This window comes from Oculina patagonica, chromosome 13, assembly GCF_052425735.1.
Source record: "Oculina patagonica isolate OP01 chromosome 13, crgOcupat, whole genome shotgun sequence".
In the NCBI taxonomy this organism is placed as follows: domain Eukaryota; kingdom Metazoa; phylum Cnidaria; class Anthozoa; order Scleractinia; family Oculinidae; genus Oculina; species Oculina patagonica.
Window position 1 is genome coordinate 30,990,367 of NC_135770.1, and position 17,357 is coordinate 31,007,723.

Here is a 17,357-nt window from a genome sequence, read left to right on the forward strand (position 1 = left end):
TATGGATATTTCCTGGAACAACACAATCTATATAAACGTATAACGCCAAGTGTTGTTTTAAATTGGTTAAAATATCAAAGAAACAGGAATTTATTTTTTTTGAAAAAAAAATCACGCGCATGCACCCATATTTTTATCCAGTCATGAATATCTCGTAAAGTTGTCGATGTCAGTCGTTGCTCTTCGTGCATACGCTTTAAATAAACGCATAATGATGAGCCTAAGGTGTCCCCCGCGACCTTAAGTCACATGTTAGAGATTCAAGTACAGCGAACAAAAATGGCGCATTTCTTGAGGAAATAAACTACTGGTTCGTTTGAGTGCAAGTGCGTCCACTTGGCGGTTGAAGGACATCATTAAGTCTGAAAACCCGTAAGTCTCACAGCATCTCTCGAAGAAATGAGAGATGTTCGGCCTTTGTTTTGTACAATAGTGCTGTTTAGCGCTCAAGAGAAAAAATGTTCGACAAAGGCCGGTGGAACCAAGTGGTATAAAATAAAGTCTAAAAAGACAGATCTCTTGTCGGGAACTATGTCAGCGTGAGTTTAGCAGTGTCCCCTTGGGTGCTGCAGCGACAAAGTTGCCGAGAAGCGAACTGGTTTTAGACTTTAAAAAATTCTTTAGATGTTTCGCAGGGCACGTTCCCTTTGCAAAATTTTTTCTGTGCCTCATTAAATATTCATCAATCAATCTATCTATCGATTCGTGCGAACGAAAACCTCAGAAGTTTATCGTGTTTTCGCGGGATTTTGTAGATGTGTGATGATGTAAGGAGTGGAGCTAGAAGTGAGAGCAAGCCGGCTGCACTTAACTGAAAGCAAAACTAGTATAATGTAACAACGCGAGCAAACGTATTCAATCAACAATCAGTCTTTATTTCACTTTCACCTCAAATTACAGTTAACGGTAACAGATTAAAATAGTCTTGCCCGAAACAACAAAAATTAGCTAACCGCAAGCAGACTGCAGTGAAAGCTAGCTGCAAGCAAACTGGTGTGAAGGCTTACTGCATTAAAAGCGCGATCTAAAGGTTGAGGCTGACTCTGATCCTAAACTTAACTTGAAACGGCTTAACCCTAATCCCTTGGGGTTAGAGTTAAGCTTTTGTGTGTGTGTGTGTGTGTGTGTTAGGGCTAGGCTTTTGCGTTAGGGCTAAGTCTGTAACCCTAATCTGAAACTCTAACCCCGACCCTAAGGCCTTGGGGTTACCTTTTGCGTTAGGGTTAGGACTGTAACCCTAAAAATTTAGCTGACTTCATCGTTTTGAGAAACAAAAGGTTTCCTTTCCTCACGTTTGTAAAAGAAAAGACAAAAGGCGCCGCGCGAGCAAAAACCTTGTCTTTTTGCATGTGTAATTTTTCAAAAACGAAACAAAGACCAGTGAAATGAAAGACAGGACAGTGTTAAGCACACGTAAACAAACCTGCATGCGCAATTTGGAGCTGTTTTGATAATGTTTAATTTAGCCAGAAAGTCCAGGGGCCATTGTTTGCCGCGGGTCTTCAATTTATTATCACACATCTGCTTCATTAGACTCTCCCAAGTTATTATACTTTTTTTTTTTGTTCTATAAAGATAGAAATTATTTATTACATTGTATGTCTTTTAACTCATCAGTGAAATAAATGACAATGCAATTAGCAGTTAGTATACATTGTTATTTTATGTAGACAGCTGTTTTTATTTTCTTTGGAAAATGACACTACGTTTAAGTATCTTATCGATAGTTTTTATTTATCACTTTTGTTCTTAAAGAATTATTTTACCTGATTTATTCAACCTTGACTTGATTTTTTTTAAAAGAAATCATATACAGGGTAGCTAATTAACAATTATCATGCAAAATCGCGCGGAATATCGCCTGATACTTAGCCGATGAGGCTGTAGGCCGAGTTGGCTAAAATCAGACGATATTCCGCAAGAAATTGAGCAGGATAATTGTTTTATTATTCAACAAATTGTCAACGAAACACATTTTACAGATAGAAAAACTGTTATTATGCAGCGCATTACAAGATTTTGGACGAATCTTCGCAACCTTTGTGTATCGCAGGATATCTGTTCTGTACGGATGACAGATAACGTTAACATTTTGACCATATATGGGCAGCGTGTGCATGTGTTGAATAATAAGTCTAGATATCTATTCTCCATTGCAGCCATGATCAAATACCTTTTGTGTAGGTTTCATATCAGATGTCTGAGATGTGTGTTCTGAGTAAAGTAAAATATGCTTTATAACATGGTGTGCGTCAAACTCAAAATTAAGGTGACATACTTCTGTCTGTTTGACATTTCTGATGCTAGGGTCACAATTAGACACAACGTTTTATTGGTGTAGTCAGCAAATTTGGCTTGACCGGCTTAGGATTAGGTGAGCAGAGCGAGCAGAGCTATGATTGAAAACCTCCGAGATAATGTGTTTGAGTTAAGCAGCCATTAATAGGGAGCTTTGCAAAGAAGACTAACTGTTGTCTGAACAACATGCACAGTCATGTAATCTGTTGCCGCTGTTTTATTTTAAGATTTTACTTAACATGCTTTATATTTGATTTCTTGAAAAGAACAGTTATTCTATAATAATGATAATAGTATTTTTAATAAATAATAATAATGATAATAATTGTGCTTATATTGTTGGATTGATCAACTTAATATATTAATATTATACTATTATAGGTATCAGTATGGAGATACTGCAAATAGTTATAACTGATAATTATATATACAGCTGTTATAAATAATGCAGAAACTGCATTAGTGGTTTATTGAGTGAAGTATCACTTCTGTATGTACCGTACACATGTATGTACATGTTACAGGTCAAATTTAAACACATACAGTAGAACTGATTAAACCACCTTGGAGTAGTGGTGAAATTCTTATTTAAATATATCAGACATAAAGAAGTAACTGTTATGTGTCTTCATTCTTGGGTGAATGCAGCCTACACCGTTTTCCATTAAATTTTGAGATCAGTTTACATTATTATTTTTTATTAATTGGCTGTACAGTATCTGACCACAGTATAACTTTTATGAAGATTCAGCAAACACCTCAAAAAAGGGTCGATAATTTCCCTCTCCTCTAGCATTATGATCGTCAAGGATGGCAAATGAAATATATTTGTATTTGTTGACAAATTCTTCTTCAGACAAAACTTCCTTGAACAGCTGAGCCATGTGACGTGGCGGGTTTCTGAACGCCCCACAACCAAGTGCCGACAGAACCAGAGCATCATGACCATGGTGCAGACCTGTAGACAACATGCAGCGGATCTTTTGCTTTGTTTTCTCGGCAACTTGTGGGATAAGTCTTTGCTTATCTTTTGTAAGGGGTGGGTTAGGGTAGGCTGGGAGAGCAAGAAAGGACATGGGCACTGGGTCGGGAAGAAATGCGTATCCTTCTGCTTCAGATGCTCGTATGATGAAGACATTTCTTGAGTAGACACATGAAAATTCTGGGAGTCTGTACTGCCATTTTCTTTTGGGATCAAATTCTTTGTCAGGGTCGGCCAAATGTTGTACATAATTTGTTCGACGAAACAAGTTCTCCTCTTGTGCACCTGCTCCTGATAGGTAACCTCCCCCTGCCATAACAAAATGAATGTTTTCATTAAGAGAATGTAAAATGACTTTAAAAACAAAAATCATATCTTACTGATGCCAAAATCTATACCTGACTCACAGAAAGATTGGTTTGGACCTCTTTTCATGGGGTTAGGTTAAAAGAAAGCGTGTGGAGCTTGGGGAGAAAGGATGTGAAAGCATGCGAATTGCACTGCCTTTTCGTCCCTCCCGTCGTCCCCCTACACTTTCCCCCCAGGGGGTACTCCGGCTTGTAAATAACGGGGATGATCGACTGGAGGCAAAACTCAGGACCCCAAAAAAATCTCTAAGTCTTCCGACATTACCCAAAAAAATCCCTGGACCAAAATTAACCCCCCAAAAAATCCCTTGTCAAATTACCCCTAAATTGCCAGGAGGGGCAATAATATAACACAAAGAAAACCATAAAAAAACTGAACGCTCATGTTTGTTTATTCATCATACCATATATAAATAAGCAAAGGCTGTGCCAAGGCACTTTACTTCGTTTTTAATACCCCAAAAAATCCACTATTTAAATCGAGTCACCCCAAAAAAATACTTGCCAAATTTTCCAACCCAAAAAAATCCCGGAATCGAAAATTTCAAACCCAAAAAAATTCCTTCAATCATCCCCGTCATTTACAAGCCAGAGTACCCCCCCCCCCCCCCGGGCTTCCCCCATTTTTCATTTTTCATGTTTTTTCCCCCACCTCACTGAAAGTTCCTCTGTGGAGGAAAGAGTTGCCAGGAACTTGCAAATAATTCGTCCTCGCCAAAGAAGGAATGTCCAGAGACGACAATGGCTTGAATCAGAAAAGTTTGGTGTCTGAATTACAGTTGCAAGTCGGTAATTGCATGCAACAGCAACTGGTTAGGCTTCAGTCTTACCTGGCCTTCGTGGTGAAGCCATGTTTAAAACAGCTGGATTAAATCCTTCATTCCTCAAGCGAATTGCTTCCACGAGGCAATCTGCATTGACCACAACTATCTTAGTTTCAAAACTCTCCTCTCCCTCGGTCCTTTCAGGTGGCACTTCTTCAATGTGAAGCGTTGTTTTTCTGGCATCTTTTGAGACACTTTCGTGATCTGCAAATGTGACCTGGGAGCCGTCTTCGAGAGTGTACTTGAAGTATTTACAGGCTTCTAGGGTTTGTGCCATGATTTCCACTCTTAATCTTTTCGCATTTTTCGGGGTCTTGAACTCTGCAAGCCATTTCTTGTGGTCGAAAATAAATTGAGTTGTCTGTTCTGAAGAAGAGCTGCAGCATTCTTGAGGTGAAGCCATACCGACAAGACGAAAGAATGCGTTTGTTAGTGATCGAATTTCTGTATTTATACCATTCCCTGTTGCCCCTTGCCTGCGCAATCCAAGAAAATTTCGCTGAGTTTCGCTGAAACGTAAAATCAACCAGGCGTTCCTTCCGTTCTGAGCCAGCAAAACCCTTGGTCAGCAGCATAACTGTTTGACCCCAGGCTCCAGGATGCGTCGGTCGCCATATTGTGTAAAGGATTTTGGATTTCAACATGGTATGGACTGTCTGCCGCTTCTCTTGAGCTTTTATCGTTCATGATTGAGTTATTTGAGGTTGTGCTTACTAATGCAACCTTTGATTAATCAGGGTAAAGCAAAAAAGACGAGAAAGTTTGCTGCTGTGAAACGAATGATCTCTCCAAAGGACATGAGAATGTAAGCAACATGTGCTATAGTTTATATAAACTTCGTTCTTGTTGAATCGATTTGCTCGACAAAAAAGGCTTTAAGTATTTATGCCGATTGGTAATTCTGCTTTTCTATGTTTGTTTTATCAGAAAGCAAAACCAAGAAAAGGAGAAAGAGAAAAAGAAGAAGGACGAAGAAAAAGAAACCCGCCACGTGTATGTGATCTTCATCGTTATAATTTATGCTAATTAGGGACTGTTCGTTATTTATGGCTAAGGGGGGGTCGGTGATTTTCGACCAATTCAGGCATATGAAAAATTTACCCCTCCCTGAAAGTGGGTATTTTAAAAAATTACCCCCCTGTTTATGTGACAGGCCCAAAATTTTACCCCCCCCCCCTACCCCCAGGACGAAATGTGCCTCTGATTGCAAAATTGCGTACAACATGCGTCCTGGCCCCGTGCCAATAAACCAAAATCCAGTGCAAGGTCATTTGTGATCGTACAGTATGGAAGAACTCAGCAAGGAAAGCGAATTTGCAGAATATCCGATTGTAGAGACAAAATCAACAGTAGGAAAGTCTGTAAGAAGTTTATTGCAAGGCTTGAACCACGAGGAGCGATCGTGGAAACAATGCTGCATGGTTCCCAGTTATTTATTGTTATTTAAAGAAGCATTTCACATTTACAGTTCGTTTTTGAAACTTACAAAGACGCGGAAGATTTTGTGTGTGGGTTTTGCTATTATTAAATATCAAATTGTCTGTAAACTAAGTGCCAGGTTCTTTAAAAATAGAATTCTCTAAACAGAGATCAGCTTTTTAAAATGCATCTGCAAAACGGCTACAAAAGTGTTGAAACAACAGTTTCTAAAAGCTTACCCCCCTTATTTCTACTGTATTTTAAAAAAACACCCCCCTTTTTTAATTGATGTTGAAAATTTTACCCCCCTACTCTAAACACCGGCCCCCCCTTAGGCATAAATAACGAACAGTCCCTTATATCAGTCCTACCAAAATAAAAACATCAGTTTTCTTGATGTTTGCTATAGAAGATTTTCAATGTTCATTTTAAAATTTGTGTGATAGATCAAGATAGAGATATATATCGAATAACGACTATTAAATGAAGGAAATAATAATACATTTATTTTTAGTGTTGTAGAGGTTAAAAGTAAGGCCAATGGGAGCAACTTCAGAATACCCGGCCACTTCATTTACATGTGTGGCCAATGGAAACAGATTTCTCATCACTGTCGTAGATTGTCGACTTATCAACTCACACAAAATATGGCAAATACCAATTGATTAATGTGTGCAATGCATAGTGGTCTGTTATATCCGTAAACACTTTTGGGAGGTGCAGTGGGCTAATGGTTAATAGTTGCACTGGACACCGGATTGGGCTACGGATTCAAGCCCTGGCAGGGGTTCACTGTGTTGTGTTCTTGGGCAAGATACTTTACTCTCTTATGCCTCTCTTCACCCAGGTGTATAAATGGGTACTGGCAAATTAAATGCTGGGGGTAACCCTGCCATTTGTGGGATAAGCGGCGGCCTGATGGGCCACTATGCTTAATCGCAAACTTTACTTTACCGTTATAATACACTATGGATCGTACAAGCTTTGTTTTCTCTACACAGGGAACAATCGTCGTCTGCATTATTCTTCCAATACAATACTCAGCTTGGACCTCCATATTATGTTCTGGTTGACACCAATTTTATCAACTTTTCCATTAAGAATAAGCTGGATATTGTCAAGTCCATGATGGACTGCTTGTATGCAAAATGTAAGTTACTGTTTGCTGAACACCATTTTTTTATTTGGGTTATTTTTCTTCTTTGTTGGTTATTATCAACTTTAAGACCTCTGAATGTCATGAGTCATGGATGTTGAACAACCATAATTTTTTCCCTTTCAAGTTCAATCATATTCACAACTTTTTTATATGTGCATGCACTGGTAGATAATAGAGTACAAGTTGTACATGTAATTTTCCATATAATATCACATAGTTCCTGAAATGAGCAGAGTCTATATTTATTTTAAACATTAATTTTTTTTAAACCTCTTTTGGGCCTCATATACTACATCCGTTGTAATTGAAAAAAAACCCTCCTTACCTGTACATTATTTTTAATGTTTTGCTCTTCTGGTAATAATGATGATTTGCACTGGGTTATGAGTCAAATGATTCCCTTGCATCGATCACTGAATTGCCATGCACAGTATTGTTGAAATAACACATACTTGTAGTATTTTGCACACTAACCATGACTATACAGTGCACAAGAATATACAGGTTAAGATGTGACCACTCTGTTGTTGAGATACGAACACACTGTGTGACCAATCTCCTAAATGACCAAATCCTGAAACAATTCCTTGTCACATGTATGACCATTGGTGTGAAATGTAATATGACATTGTCAAATTAATATAGATATGGAAACAAAAAAGGCTGTTCAAAATGATTTGTTGTTGGGAAAGACTGTTACCCTGAAACTGGAGCTATACAATGTAATACAAAAAGCCTTGGAAAGTACATTGTTGTAACCCTCTTCTTAGTACTGTTTCAGGGTGTGATTGCTTACAAGAGCCCATTCTTGTAAGGGACAACAGTAGCTTAAAAAAATTACTACTAAATCACACTTATTATATTACATACAATGTAACTATTTTTATGCTGTTATTTTTTTTTCAGGCGTTCCCTGCATTACTGACTGCGTGATGGCAGAATTAGAAAAACTTGGCTCCAAGTATAGAGTTGCACTCAGGTAAAAACGCCTGTGATAAGTGGCTTCATTTTTGCACAGCTCAATAGTTTAGTGTTTTTGTAGTGTTATTAACATTTTGGCAATTATGATGATTTGCACTGGGTTATGAGTCATTATCAATGATTCCCTTGCATCACTGAATTGCTGTACTTGGTTACATTTGTACATGTTTCTTTGCATTTTCACTGTGAGGATCACTTCTTTACTTTTCATCTATCTGCAGTTCATATAATGGATTATTTCATAAACTACACGTAAATAATGATTGTTTTATTTCCTGCAGGATGGCAAAAGATCCACGTTTTGATCGCCTTCCCTGTATGCACCGAGGAACTTACGCTGACGACTGTATAGTTAACAGAATACAACAAGTAATAAATGTGTTTATTTTTTTGAGTTTCAACTAATGACTGTGTTAGGAGTCAGCCTGAAATGGCAATGATGATGATTTGCACTGGGTTATGAGTCAATGATTCCATTGCACCACTGAATTGCCACACATAATTTTTTTATCTTTCTTGTCATTCAAACTGTCTTGCAAATATTGTCACTTCTGAGGTCTGCTTATTAGTGTACCACCACAGAATTACACATGACTTTGTACGTCCACATTTATAACCCCCAAGCACATAAAAAAATATAATGGAGACAGCTGAACATGCATCTTCAAGTTTGTTCATGTTGTACACTTGCAGCCTTTTCCAAATTACATGTACATGTAACATGCTCTGAAGTCACTTGGAATAATTATAGCATGTACAAGTATGTGCCGAGTGAAGTTACATCTATGAGATGAGACTGTAACATACTACAGACTGATCAATGTCTCTGCTTAGTAACTGGCATAAAAGAATGGCATGTCTGAAGTCTGACTGTTACATTTATTTTCCTTGCAGCACAAGTGTTACATTGTGGCTACATGTGACAGAGATTTGAAAAGAAGAATCCGCAAGGTTCCAGGAGTTCCTATCATGTACATTTCTCAACACAAGTACGACAAATGAAATTTTATACATGCATTTTTATAATAATAATGTACAATGCAGTCTATACTTGTGGCGTATCAACCACATGTACATGCACACACTTAAGCACTTTCATGTACAGTGTAACACCAGGTTCCATACGTTTAGCAACAGGTCTAGCGTGAAACAACTACAGTAGAACGATCCCTACTCCCCTGGATGGGATTCAGGTACTCCCTACCCCCTTCCTCCAGCATAAGATATCAAATGGCAATGATGATGATTTGCACTGGGTTATGAATCAAATGATTCCTTTTGCATCACTGAATTGCCAGCCTTTGAACCCAGTTCATGCGTCATGGTGTCATGTCAGGTCAATTTTCTGTGGTTCATTGCTGTATTTCCCTTGCTTTCATTATAGTTAAAATAGAACTTATAAAAATGATGTCAATTTCCAGTTACTGCAGTCTCTTCCACTACTATCATGCAAGACTCTTTGCTATTAACGACTACACGAGAGTGTTACCACTTTCTACCGCTTTCTTTACATTTTTTAAATTTACCAATTGTATTCTTTTCTTAAATTGTTGTGCTTCTTAGGTACACAATAGAAAGAATGCCTGATGCATATGGAGGTAACCATATTTTTTCCTTTTTTTATTTTGTATTGGTGTCTTAGTACATGTCTCAAGTCAAGTCATATTTTTTTAGTCATAATTTTACAATTATTAGTTAAAGATTTTAACATTTTTCTATATCATAGATTATAATAACATTTTTATATGACTTATATATATTTTTATTGTATTTATATTAGTATTAGTATAGTTTTTAGTTTTTTAGCAGTGTCCCCTAATTAGTATTCTGTTATTCCCAGGCTTTTAAGGTTTTTTTGACACTTAAATAAAGTTTCTTATCTTTATCTTATCTTAAGGTCGTCAAGATCTGCTGCCTTCAGAACTTGCACGTGTATAAGGGTGTTCAGGATTATTTTCTTTTCCCCATTTTCTATATTTTAAAATTTATTTTACCGGAAGCTATGAAGCGTGCTCGCAGATTGATTGACATATTGACAGCGAGGAGTTTAAAATAAAAGTCCCAGGGTTCAGGGTAGGGCGATTACGCCTTAGAGAAAATTGTGTTGTTGTTTTGTCACAGTTTTTTCGGGACTTTTGTCAACTGGATCTTGGGACGTTTTTGGATTTGCGAACGGGGAAATTTAAAGACCTAAAGGAGAAACAGGGGACTCTTGGTGGAGTGGTGTGTGAGTGCAAAGTTTTTTTTTTGCAGTTAAAGGGCAAGCCTTTAAACAGTTCTTCCATTTTTCGTTTCAGCGCCAAGGGTGTAAACAACAATGTGCCTCCCAGAGGCTCTTCGTACCTGTTGGTAAAAGCGATCACAGGAAGAATTAGAGAGAAGCTGACGAGCACGGTGTCATCGCTCGCACGTTGTGCAGTTTTATGCAGTCGCGCTGGAACGCAAAGGAACGCAAAAAAGACAATTCGGTATTCTTCGTTCTGTTGGAGCGAACAAAAGCGAAGATGAAACTTCAGTGTCCGTTCAACACGTGATCGGATTGTGTGCTGGAAATGTCAGGTGAATCAGATTGCCATCGGTTTCGGTTTGCACCTGCTTCGAATTCTTCACACTGATTGGTTAGAAATCTTCTAAAAGTTTCCTAGAGCTGATTACCATGTTTACCAAACACCAAACCGAAATGAAGAGGTATAATGTACCTGAAGCGCAATAGTCCAAAGGTACTGGAAGACATACTAAAGCAGAGCTCGTACATTATATATCAATGACGGCATTTACAAGTTGGTTGTTTATAATGTAGTGTAATAACTGCAGGAAGAGATTAATTAATTTTTTAAAAAAATAAATTACCTACAACACAAACTTGGAATCTCCTAGTTTTACTGGCCGATTTTAATGTGGTTGGATGCAACTTCTTTCATAATCAGCGGTAAACAGTTTTATTTCGCAGTTGTTATGAAGGTCTACACACCGTGCCTCTTCCCCCTTGCGAACCGACAAAAATTACGACTGCAAAGGAGAAGACTCCTAGGGGACGTACGCCATATTTTATATTGCCATTCTCGTACACTGTAGTATGCTAAAGGGTAGTGAGCAGAAGCTGAGCAGAACGCACTGGTTAAAAGGAAAACGCAAAGAACGCCATGAATTAACCCGCTGTTACCAATAACAGGCAGATCTAGAAAATTTAGGGGGGGGGGGGGGGGGGGAGCAAACATTTCGGCGAGGCAGCAACCTTGCCCCATGCACACAACAAACACCCGAGAAACAATTGGTTACATCTTTTTAGAAAACAAATCCAAGGAAAGGGGGGTGGGGTGCTTCGACCGCCCGCAAAATCCGCCCATGAGTTGTAAGATAGTAGTACATTGTTAGGGCCCGTTTTGAGTTGTGAAAGGGGAGCTATTCGGTAAAAGTTACGTATGTACATGTAACTTAGTAGAGCTTATCGCCGCGCCACATCAAGTTGACTTCTGGTTATGTTTTTTTGGCTCCAGTTCAATTGCCTGGATTGCCCCAGCGTAATATTCCCATTCAAGTTAGAAAGCAATTATTTTTTATTTCAAACAGTCAATAAATCATATTGTGCTGGTACCTGGCGCGAAGTTGTTTATTAAATTTGACTAATTTTCTTTCTGAACCCATCAGGTATCCTTATTTTTCATTCGTTTAATATTGCTGTTTATTTTTTAATCAAGCTAGAGAATGAATACCCCTCAGTATTTATCTATAAACTTTTATTTTTGGCATAAGTCGTTTCGTGCACATACTGTGCTTTTATGAAATATAAATTTGATTATTTATTCCTTTTTCTTTTTCTTTTTTTTTTTTCATTTCTTTGTCTTTTTTGTTTGTTTTTGTTTTGTTTTTGTTTTTTTTGTTTGTTTTTTTTTGTTTTTTTGTTTTTTGCATGGATAGTGAAAGGAAAGTGTCCTTTTACTATCCATGGTTTTTTGATAGACAGGCCGGCACGCGCTTTCGTTACCGCGCAACGTCATGAAAGGAGATTTGCCGTTTCCATAGAAACGTTGACTCACGGCCACACAGCTGACAGAGTTTGAACAAGACAACTGCCAGGGAGTCAAAAGACAAAAGAACAGCAAAACTAAACGTGAAAGTTATGTCGGCAGGTGGATTAAAAGCAATTTCAGAGTCGCCAGTTGACAGTTTGAAAGATAGTGATCAATTTAGCCTGAAGGTTAATTCGAATGGAAAAAAAGTAGAGTGTAAAATTTCATTAACCCGAACGGATGAAATCTCATTTGCTTCGCTTTGTTTTCATTCAGGGAGATGTAATAGAGGAAAGCGAAGACGAGGAAACCGCCGGGACAAGCGAAAGCGTTGGCGGTTTTTTTGTAAAACACGGAACTTTCATGGGAACAGAAAATAACCATGCAATTTCACAGAGCTCTGATATTGCTGCAAGTGATAGCGATTACGACACAGACCTCGAAACGGAAGGTAAGCTTGAGTTAAGATTTTTTTCAAGATTGAATAATAAGACTTATGTTTGTTGGGTTCTCTTGGTATAATATTTCGGCTCAATAAAGGCTTCAGTCAAAACAAGCGGTGAATATATTAAATTTTGTTTGCTAGTAAACGAGTGATAACTAAGTTTTGCATTAGTTTAAATTTTACTTTTAATGATTTTCCTTTTTAATTAGCCTAAACAGTTTGTGAATATATTAAATTGCCAGTAAACGATCGCTCAAGAGTTTTGATTTGCATGAGTGGAAATTTTGAAGAGTCTGTCGTTGTCATTTAAAAAATAAAGAAATCTTATACAATCGCCAAAAAAGCGAATATTTAATATATATGTTAATGAAAAATATAAATCTTTACCATCGGTTTAATATTCGTATTAAAATGGTCGCACACGCAATGATTCAAGTCGGAGTTGCTCACTTGAGGTCATTTGAGAATCAAACTCAAACTGCGAATTTATAACTAAATTTCTATTAGTTTTGGTCATTCGCAACGTGTTTCGTTTAATTCAATGTATGGCTGTTTATTAAATGAATTTGTTCATTTGAGATTTAAATTTCAATCTCTTTCAAAATTGTATGCAAGAAAATCAAAACACAAACCGCTTCGAGATCACAAAATGAATTAGCAACAACGAAAGCTAAATCATTTCCCAGTTATATTAAAAAAAAAAAAATTATGTGAATCAGATTTTGTCTTGCTGGTTTGTATGTTTCTGTTATAATTCCAATGAAAATTTCAAACATTTCCACTATAGTTGTTATTATTGCTATAAGTTGGCGAACTTTTCCCGCAAATGTAAAGAGCAAACGAGGCCGGCCAAAAGTAGAGAACACGACGCAAATTATAACTTCACAGCAAAACTTTTCTCAAAACCGCGATTATGACAATGTTTGCAACTGTTAAAATAGAGAGAGGTAATTAGAGATAATGCGTACAGTCTGACGGAATATAAAAAAACTTCTTTCGGTTTCTGATGCAGCTAGTAGAAGGCTAGCTATAAAACAGTTCACAGTACACAATACACAGTCCTCGTTTATACTCCTTGGATACAAAGAAGCATTATGAGCGTAAAGTTTATTAACTAATGATACAGCTATAATAAAACACAATTTCTGCGGCCAGCTCGAACTCGGACCTTTCGACTGGGACGATTTCGCACTAACCTATTGATTGGTTCACCGTGGGTCCCACGTAACAAAACCACTCAAAAATGAGGCCTACGTGCACATTGTTAGAACCCTCATCGTTAGAAATAGTGACCCAGACGTCTCAAACTGGCTAAAAACACATAACACACTTCAATGTTAAATTTCAACTTCTTGATGTGTTTCAGAACACTCGGAAAAGTACGATGCGACAGGGAGGAAGCTGTACATTGCTGCCTGCAAAAGCTTGGACATAACACCTGTGTCATTCTTCCTGAAGAATATCCAAGAAAAACAACTTGACTTCAAACACCGTTTACTGGGGGCAAAAGGAGGACGAGCGCTTGCAGCTGCTCTAGAGGTGGGAGTTTTTGAATGTAGAAATACACGCATCACTTCAATCTGAGCTTTTTTTTATGCCAAAGTGACGCTAGCCTGCGAGGGCAGGCCAATTTCTGCCTGTTGTGCCGTGTTCAGACACCGGCAACCAAAATACCCAAGTACCTTTTAGAGCCAAGTACAATGACCTTTACGATTTCTGGCGTGAGTAATATATAGATTTAGGCAAGCCTAAAAGCGAAGCTCCCCTTTATTTATTTTTTTGCTGGAGTTACAATGTTTTCGTTTTGATAAATATGCGGTCAAAGCTTTAATGTATACGCTGGCCCATAGGTGCAAGATAAATATTAATCCATCATAATCTCGAGGCAGAACAACTAATGGCCTCAAAATTAATTAAGAGTTTATTCTCTCCAGCCCTATCTAAAGAATAGAAAATAGTTTTACGATCTACTTATTGTTTTGCTTGATACAACTCATGGCCAAAATAAAAATTAAGAGTTTATTCTCTGCTTTCTAAGAATAGAAAATAGTTTTACGATCCTCTTATCGTTTTGCTCTATACAAAATGACGTCAATATATTTTGTGGGCATATTCCCGTCTTACTTTTCTTTCCTATATTTGTCTTAACATCGGCGCACTGAAATGGGTTGCTCAGTCACGTAAGCAAATTTAAAACTTATCTTTTATTTCTTACCGTGTGCAAAGTTTAAATTTATTTTGTTCGAGCTTTTTGCTTTGTCGTCGTTTAGCACTTCGAATAACGTCACTTATACTGCACGAATTGCTTCCGCCGAGAAAATGTAAGGCTAAAAGTCGGAATAAACTCACAGCAATAAGAAATAAACTCTCACGGAAAAGGATTAGGATTCGACTTTATTGACGGCCAAAGAAAATCAACTTTATATATACGGCAATATACTAGTTATTCAAAATTAGAATAGTTTTAAGCAACGCCAAAAGCAGCTTGCAGCTCTTCAACAATGAAAAAAGATACTCAGCTTTATGCTTAAATGTCCCTCCAAAAATGCTTGAAAAATTGTGGGGAAAAAGTTTTCCTCCAAAAACGCTTGAAAAATGCAGAAAGAAAGGTTTTCCAAACCGTTTCTTCATCTAAACACTGTAGACTGCAGTTTTATACGTGACATATCGGTTGTGTAGCCGCGGGGAGCCGCGGAAAGCGCGCGAAAAACGAAGCCTCGTTTCGGTTTAAGACCTTTTAAAAATCCCGGATGACTATGGCCGCCATGTTGCACGACGTACGTCGTACGCGCCCGCGAACCGTGCCGCTAGCCATGATGACCATGAAAACTCAAATTCATGGTTCTGTTAATTTTCTATGGGTATGGGGCTCTGCTCTGCGGCCCTTCGGGCCGCTGGGAGCTCCGCTAAAAAAGGGCGTGTTCACATTAGTGCCCAGCGAGAATTGTACTCGGGCACCGGGCCAGGGCATCAAGTGTGAACACAGCCTTATAGTGGATGAAACATGATATTTTACCTAAAAATTCATCATTTAAGTTTTGTAACATCTTCTAACTGTCTCATGTTATATCTTTTGTGTAATTTAGCTGAACACGACATTAGCCAGTTTAAACCTACACGATAACTACTTGGAAGGAGAGGGTGGGGCAGCGATTGCAGTGATGCTCAAAGAAAACTGCTACATCACAGACCTGGTTAGTGGAGAGAACCTTATACTAACCTTCAGCATATACCTAATAAATGTATACCGTCAAACAAGCATGCTTGTGTTTGCATAGCATGTTCAGTAGAGTTCCCTGAGCTCTCCCCCTCCCCATGGTACGTTGTAAAATTGTTTAAACTAATTTTATACTGAAGAAGAGCAATGCCCGAACGTTTGCTGTGAGCTATTTGTAATATCTTGACACAATTTCAATTCCGACAATTTTACACACACCAAAGCTAAACAGTTTAAATTTGTTGTCTTCGCTGAAAGTTGCTAACGGATGTTTGTCTATTTAAAATTTAGCACAGTGAAAGCAACACAAATCCATTAAAAAATCAGTTTCTCAGTGTTCGCTAAATGGTTTTCATTTTGTTGTGAATGGCATACTTCTTCCACCATGATTTGAGACCAAACTAACTTAACTGGAAAGTTTTTTTTTTATATTCCAGGATGTGTCTTCAAACAAGCTCGGTTCTCGTGGCTGCTATTGGATGTGTGACATGCTACAAAACAACGTCACCTTGCTGAAAATAGATTTGTCTAACAATGGTTTTACTGATAAGGATACTGTTTATCTACTTGAGGCATTTAAGGTAATATGAGGTTATGCATAGGTTGTCAAATTTGAACGTGGGATAGCACTTGTCTAAGATCAGGTTATAAGTGAAATGTTGCGCTTTTTTCTTGTATGAGGTCTAAAATAGCGATGATATTGAATGAAATCGTTGACAACCTCGTTTCCTAATGAAAAAGACCCTAGAAACGAAGTTGAACCTTTAAATTTAATCCGAAACACCACTAGAAACTATGCAGGTTTTGCTTACCGTAATGTTGCACTTCATTTTTACTAGAAAGTAGAAGCCTTTTTAATATTATTTTATTTGCTTATTTTTTCATAAGGGTAATGAAAAGCTCACCTGGATGAATCTCAGTCACAACAAGTTCTCGGAGAAGTCTGGAGAAAATCTGGGCCTTGCAATAAGTAAGTCAGACATTCTGATGTTACCATACAGCTACATAGAAGCAAATCAATACTTGTTACAGATTGGTGCAAAAGCGTAAATTGTTCCCTTTCCACTTTATAGTTGCAGTGGATTTGGCGCAAAATGTCATGACTGAATGACATGCAGCCACCCGTTCCCAGGCCCTAACGTGTACCGCGCGCTCAACGCCCCCCTCCCCCCCCCCCTCCCAAAAGAAAGAAGGAGACGCTTAGGAACTAGACTGGTTTTAATCCTGACTTACTTTACAATGCAGGTTTCAACGATGCACTAGAATACCTGGACTTGAGTTGGAATCACATTCGACGAAAGGGTGCCATCGAGTTTGCAAACGGGTTGCGGGTAAGATAGCACTGTGTGATGAAGAAGGGTATGGGACAAGAAAGGGGAAGCTTTTACCCTAACTACTCGACCTTTCTGAGAAAGTTTCAACTTCTCTCCTTGGTAAAGAATAGTTATTTGTGGCACGTCATTTGTTTTCCTCGAGCACGTGCTGTATATACTAGGTCGGTATAACTTCAGAGTTGAACAGAAATTCTAATGTTACGACTAGTCGAGAGGCTAGTAAGAAGACAACGTGATCACAATAATATGGAATCATCAGTTTAAAGCCTGGATTCCATTTGATCGCAGACGATCGCAGAATTGTAGGTTCTGCGGTCTAC

At 38.1% G+C, this 17,357-nt stretch overlaps 3 protein-coding genes across 7 annotated transcripts in view; 2 read left to right on the top strand and 1 right to left on the bottom strand.

Moving 5' to 3' along the window:
* The window catches only part of LOC144636031 (uncharacterized), a 40,949-nt gene that overhangs the window by 17,456 nt on the left and 6,136 nt on the right, over positions 1 to 17,357 (top strand). For 4 of the 5 annotated variants that reach the window (XM_078495169.1, XM_078495172.1, XM_078495173.1 and 1 more), the window contains exons 2-8: positions 12,109 to 12,229; positions 12,318 to 12,492; positions 13,853 to 14,025; positions 15,573 to 15,680; positions 16,141 to 16,284; positions 16,592 to 16,673; positions 16,949 to 17,034. In XM_078495169.1, the coding sequence (XP_078351295.1) occupies positions 12,152 to 12,229; positions 12,318 to 12,492; positions 13,853 to 14,025; positions 15,573 to 15,680; positions 16,141 to 16,284; positions 16,592 to 16,673; positions 16,949 to 17,034 (846 nt within the window). In that variant the 5' untranslated portion in view covers positions 12,109 to 12,151. Of the gene's footprint in view, positions 1 to 12,059; positions 12,230 to 12,317; positions 12,493 to 13,852; positions 14,026 to 15,572; positions 15,681 to 16,140; positions 16,285 to 16,591; positions 16,674 to 16,948; positions 17,035 to 17,357 lie in introns of those variants that run through there. The other variant, XM_078495170.1, reaches the window with a different exon arrangement.
* LOC144636063 (uncharacterized) lies at positions 2,947 to 4,923 on the bottom strand. Its single transcript, XM_078495206.1, has 2 exons — positions 4,479 to 4,923; positions 2,947 to 3,589 (listed from the first exon to the last, which is right to left on the bottom strand). The coding sequence occupies exons 1-2, from the start codon at positions 4,873 to 4,875 to the stop codon at positions 3,036 to 3,038; spliced, it is 951 nt and encodes a 316-aa protein (XP_078351332.1). The 5' UTR covers positions 4,876 to 4,923; the 3' UTR covers positions 2,947 to 3,035.
* Positions 5,052 to 10,893, top strand: LOC144636076 (rRNA-processing protein FCF1 homolog). The gene is made up of 9 exons (XM_078495220.1): positions 5,052 to 5,117; positions 5,210 to 5,277; positions 5,400 to 5,465; positions 6,893 to 7,041; positions 7,957 to 8,029; positions 8,313 to 8,400; positions 8,926 to 9,020; positions 9,595 to 9,629; positions 10,329 to 10,893. The coding sequence occupies exons 1-9, from the start codon at positions 5,115 to 5,117 to the stop codon at positions 10,340 to 10,342; spliced, it is 591 nt and encodes a 196-aa protein (XP_078351346.1). The 5' UTR covers positions 5,052 to 5,114; the 3' UTR covers positions 10,343 to 10,893.

Coding starts and splice junctions, on each gene's coding strand:
- LOC144636063 (XM_078495206.1), bottom strand. CDS start 4,875: ATGGCTTCACCTCAAGAATGCTGCAGCTCTTCTTCAGAACAGACAACT. Junction 3,590..4,478: donor GGCTTCACCACGAAGGCCAG/GTAAGACTGAAG, acceptor TTGTTATGGCAG/GGGGAGGTTACCTATCAGGA.
- LOC144636076 (XM_078495220.1), top strand. Junction 8,030..8,312: donor AAGTATAGAGTTGCACTCAG/GTAAAAACGCCT, acceptor TATTTCCTGCAG/GATGGCAAAAGATCCACGTT. Junction 8,401..8,925: donor TAGTTAACAGAATACAACAA/GTAATAAATGTG, acceptor TTTTCCTTGCAG/CACAAGTGTTACATTGTGGC.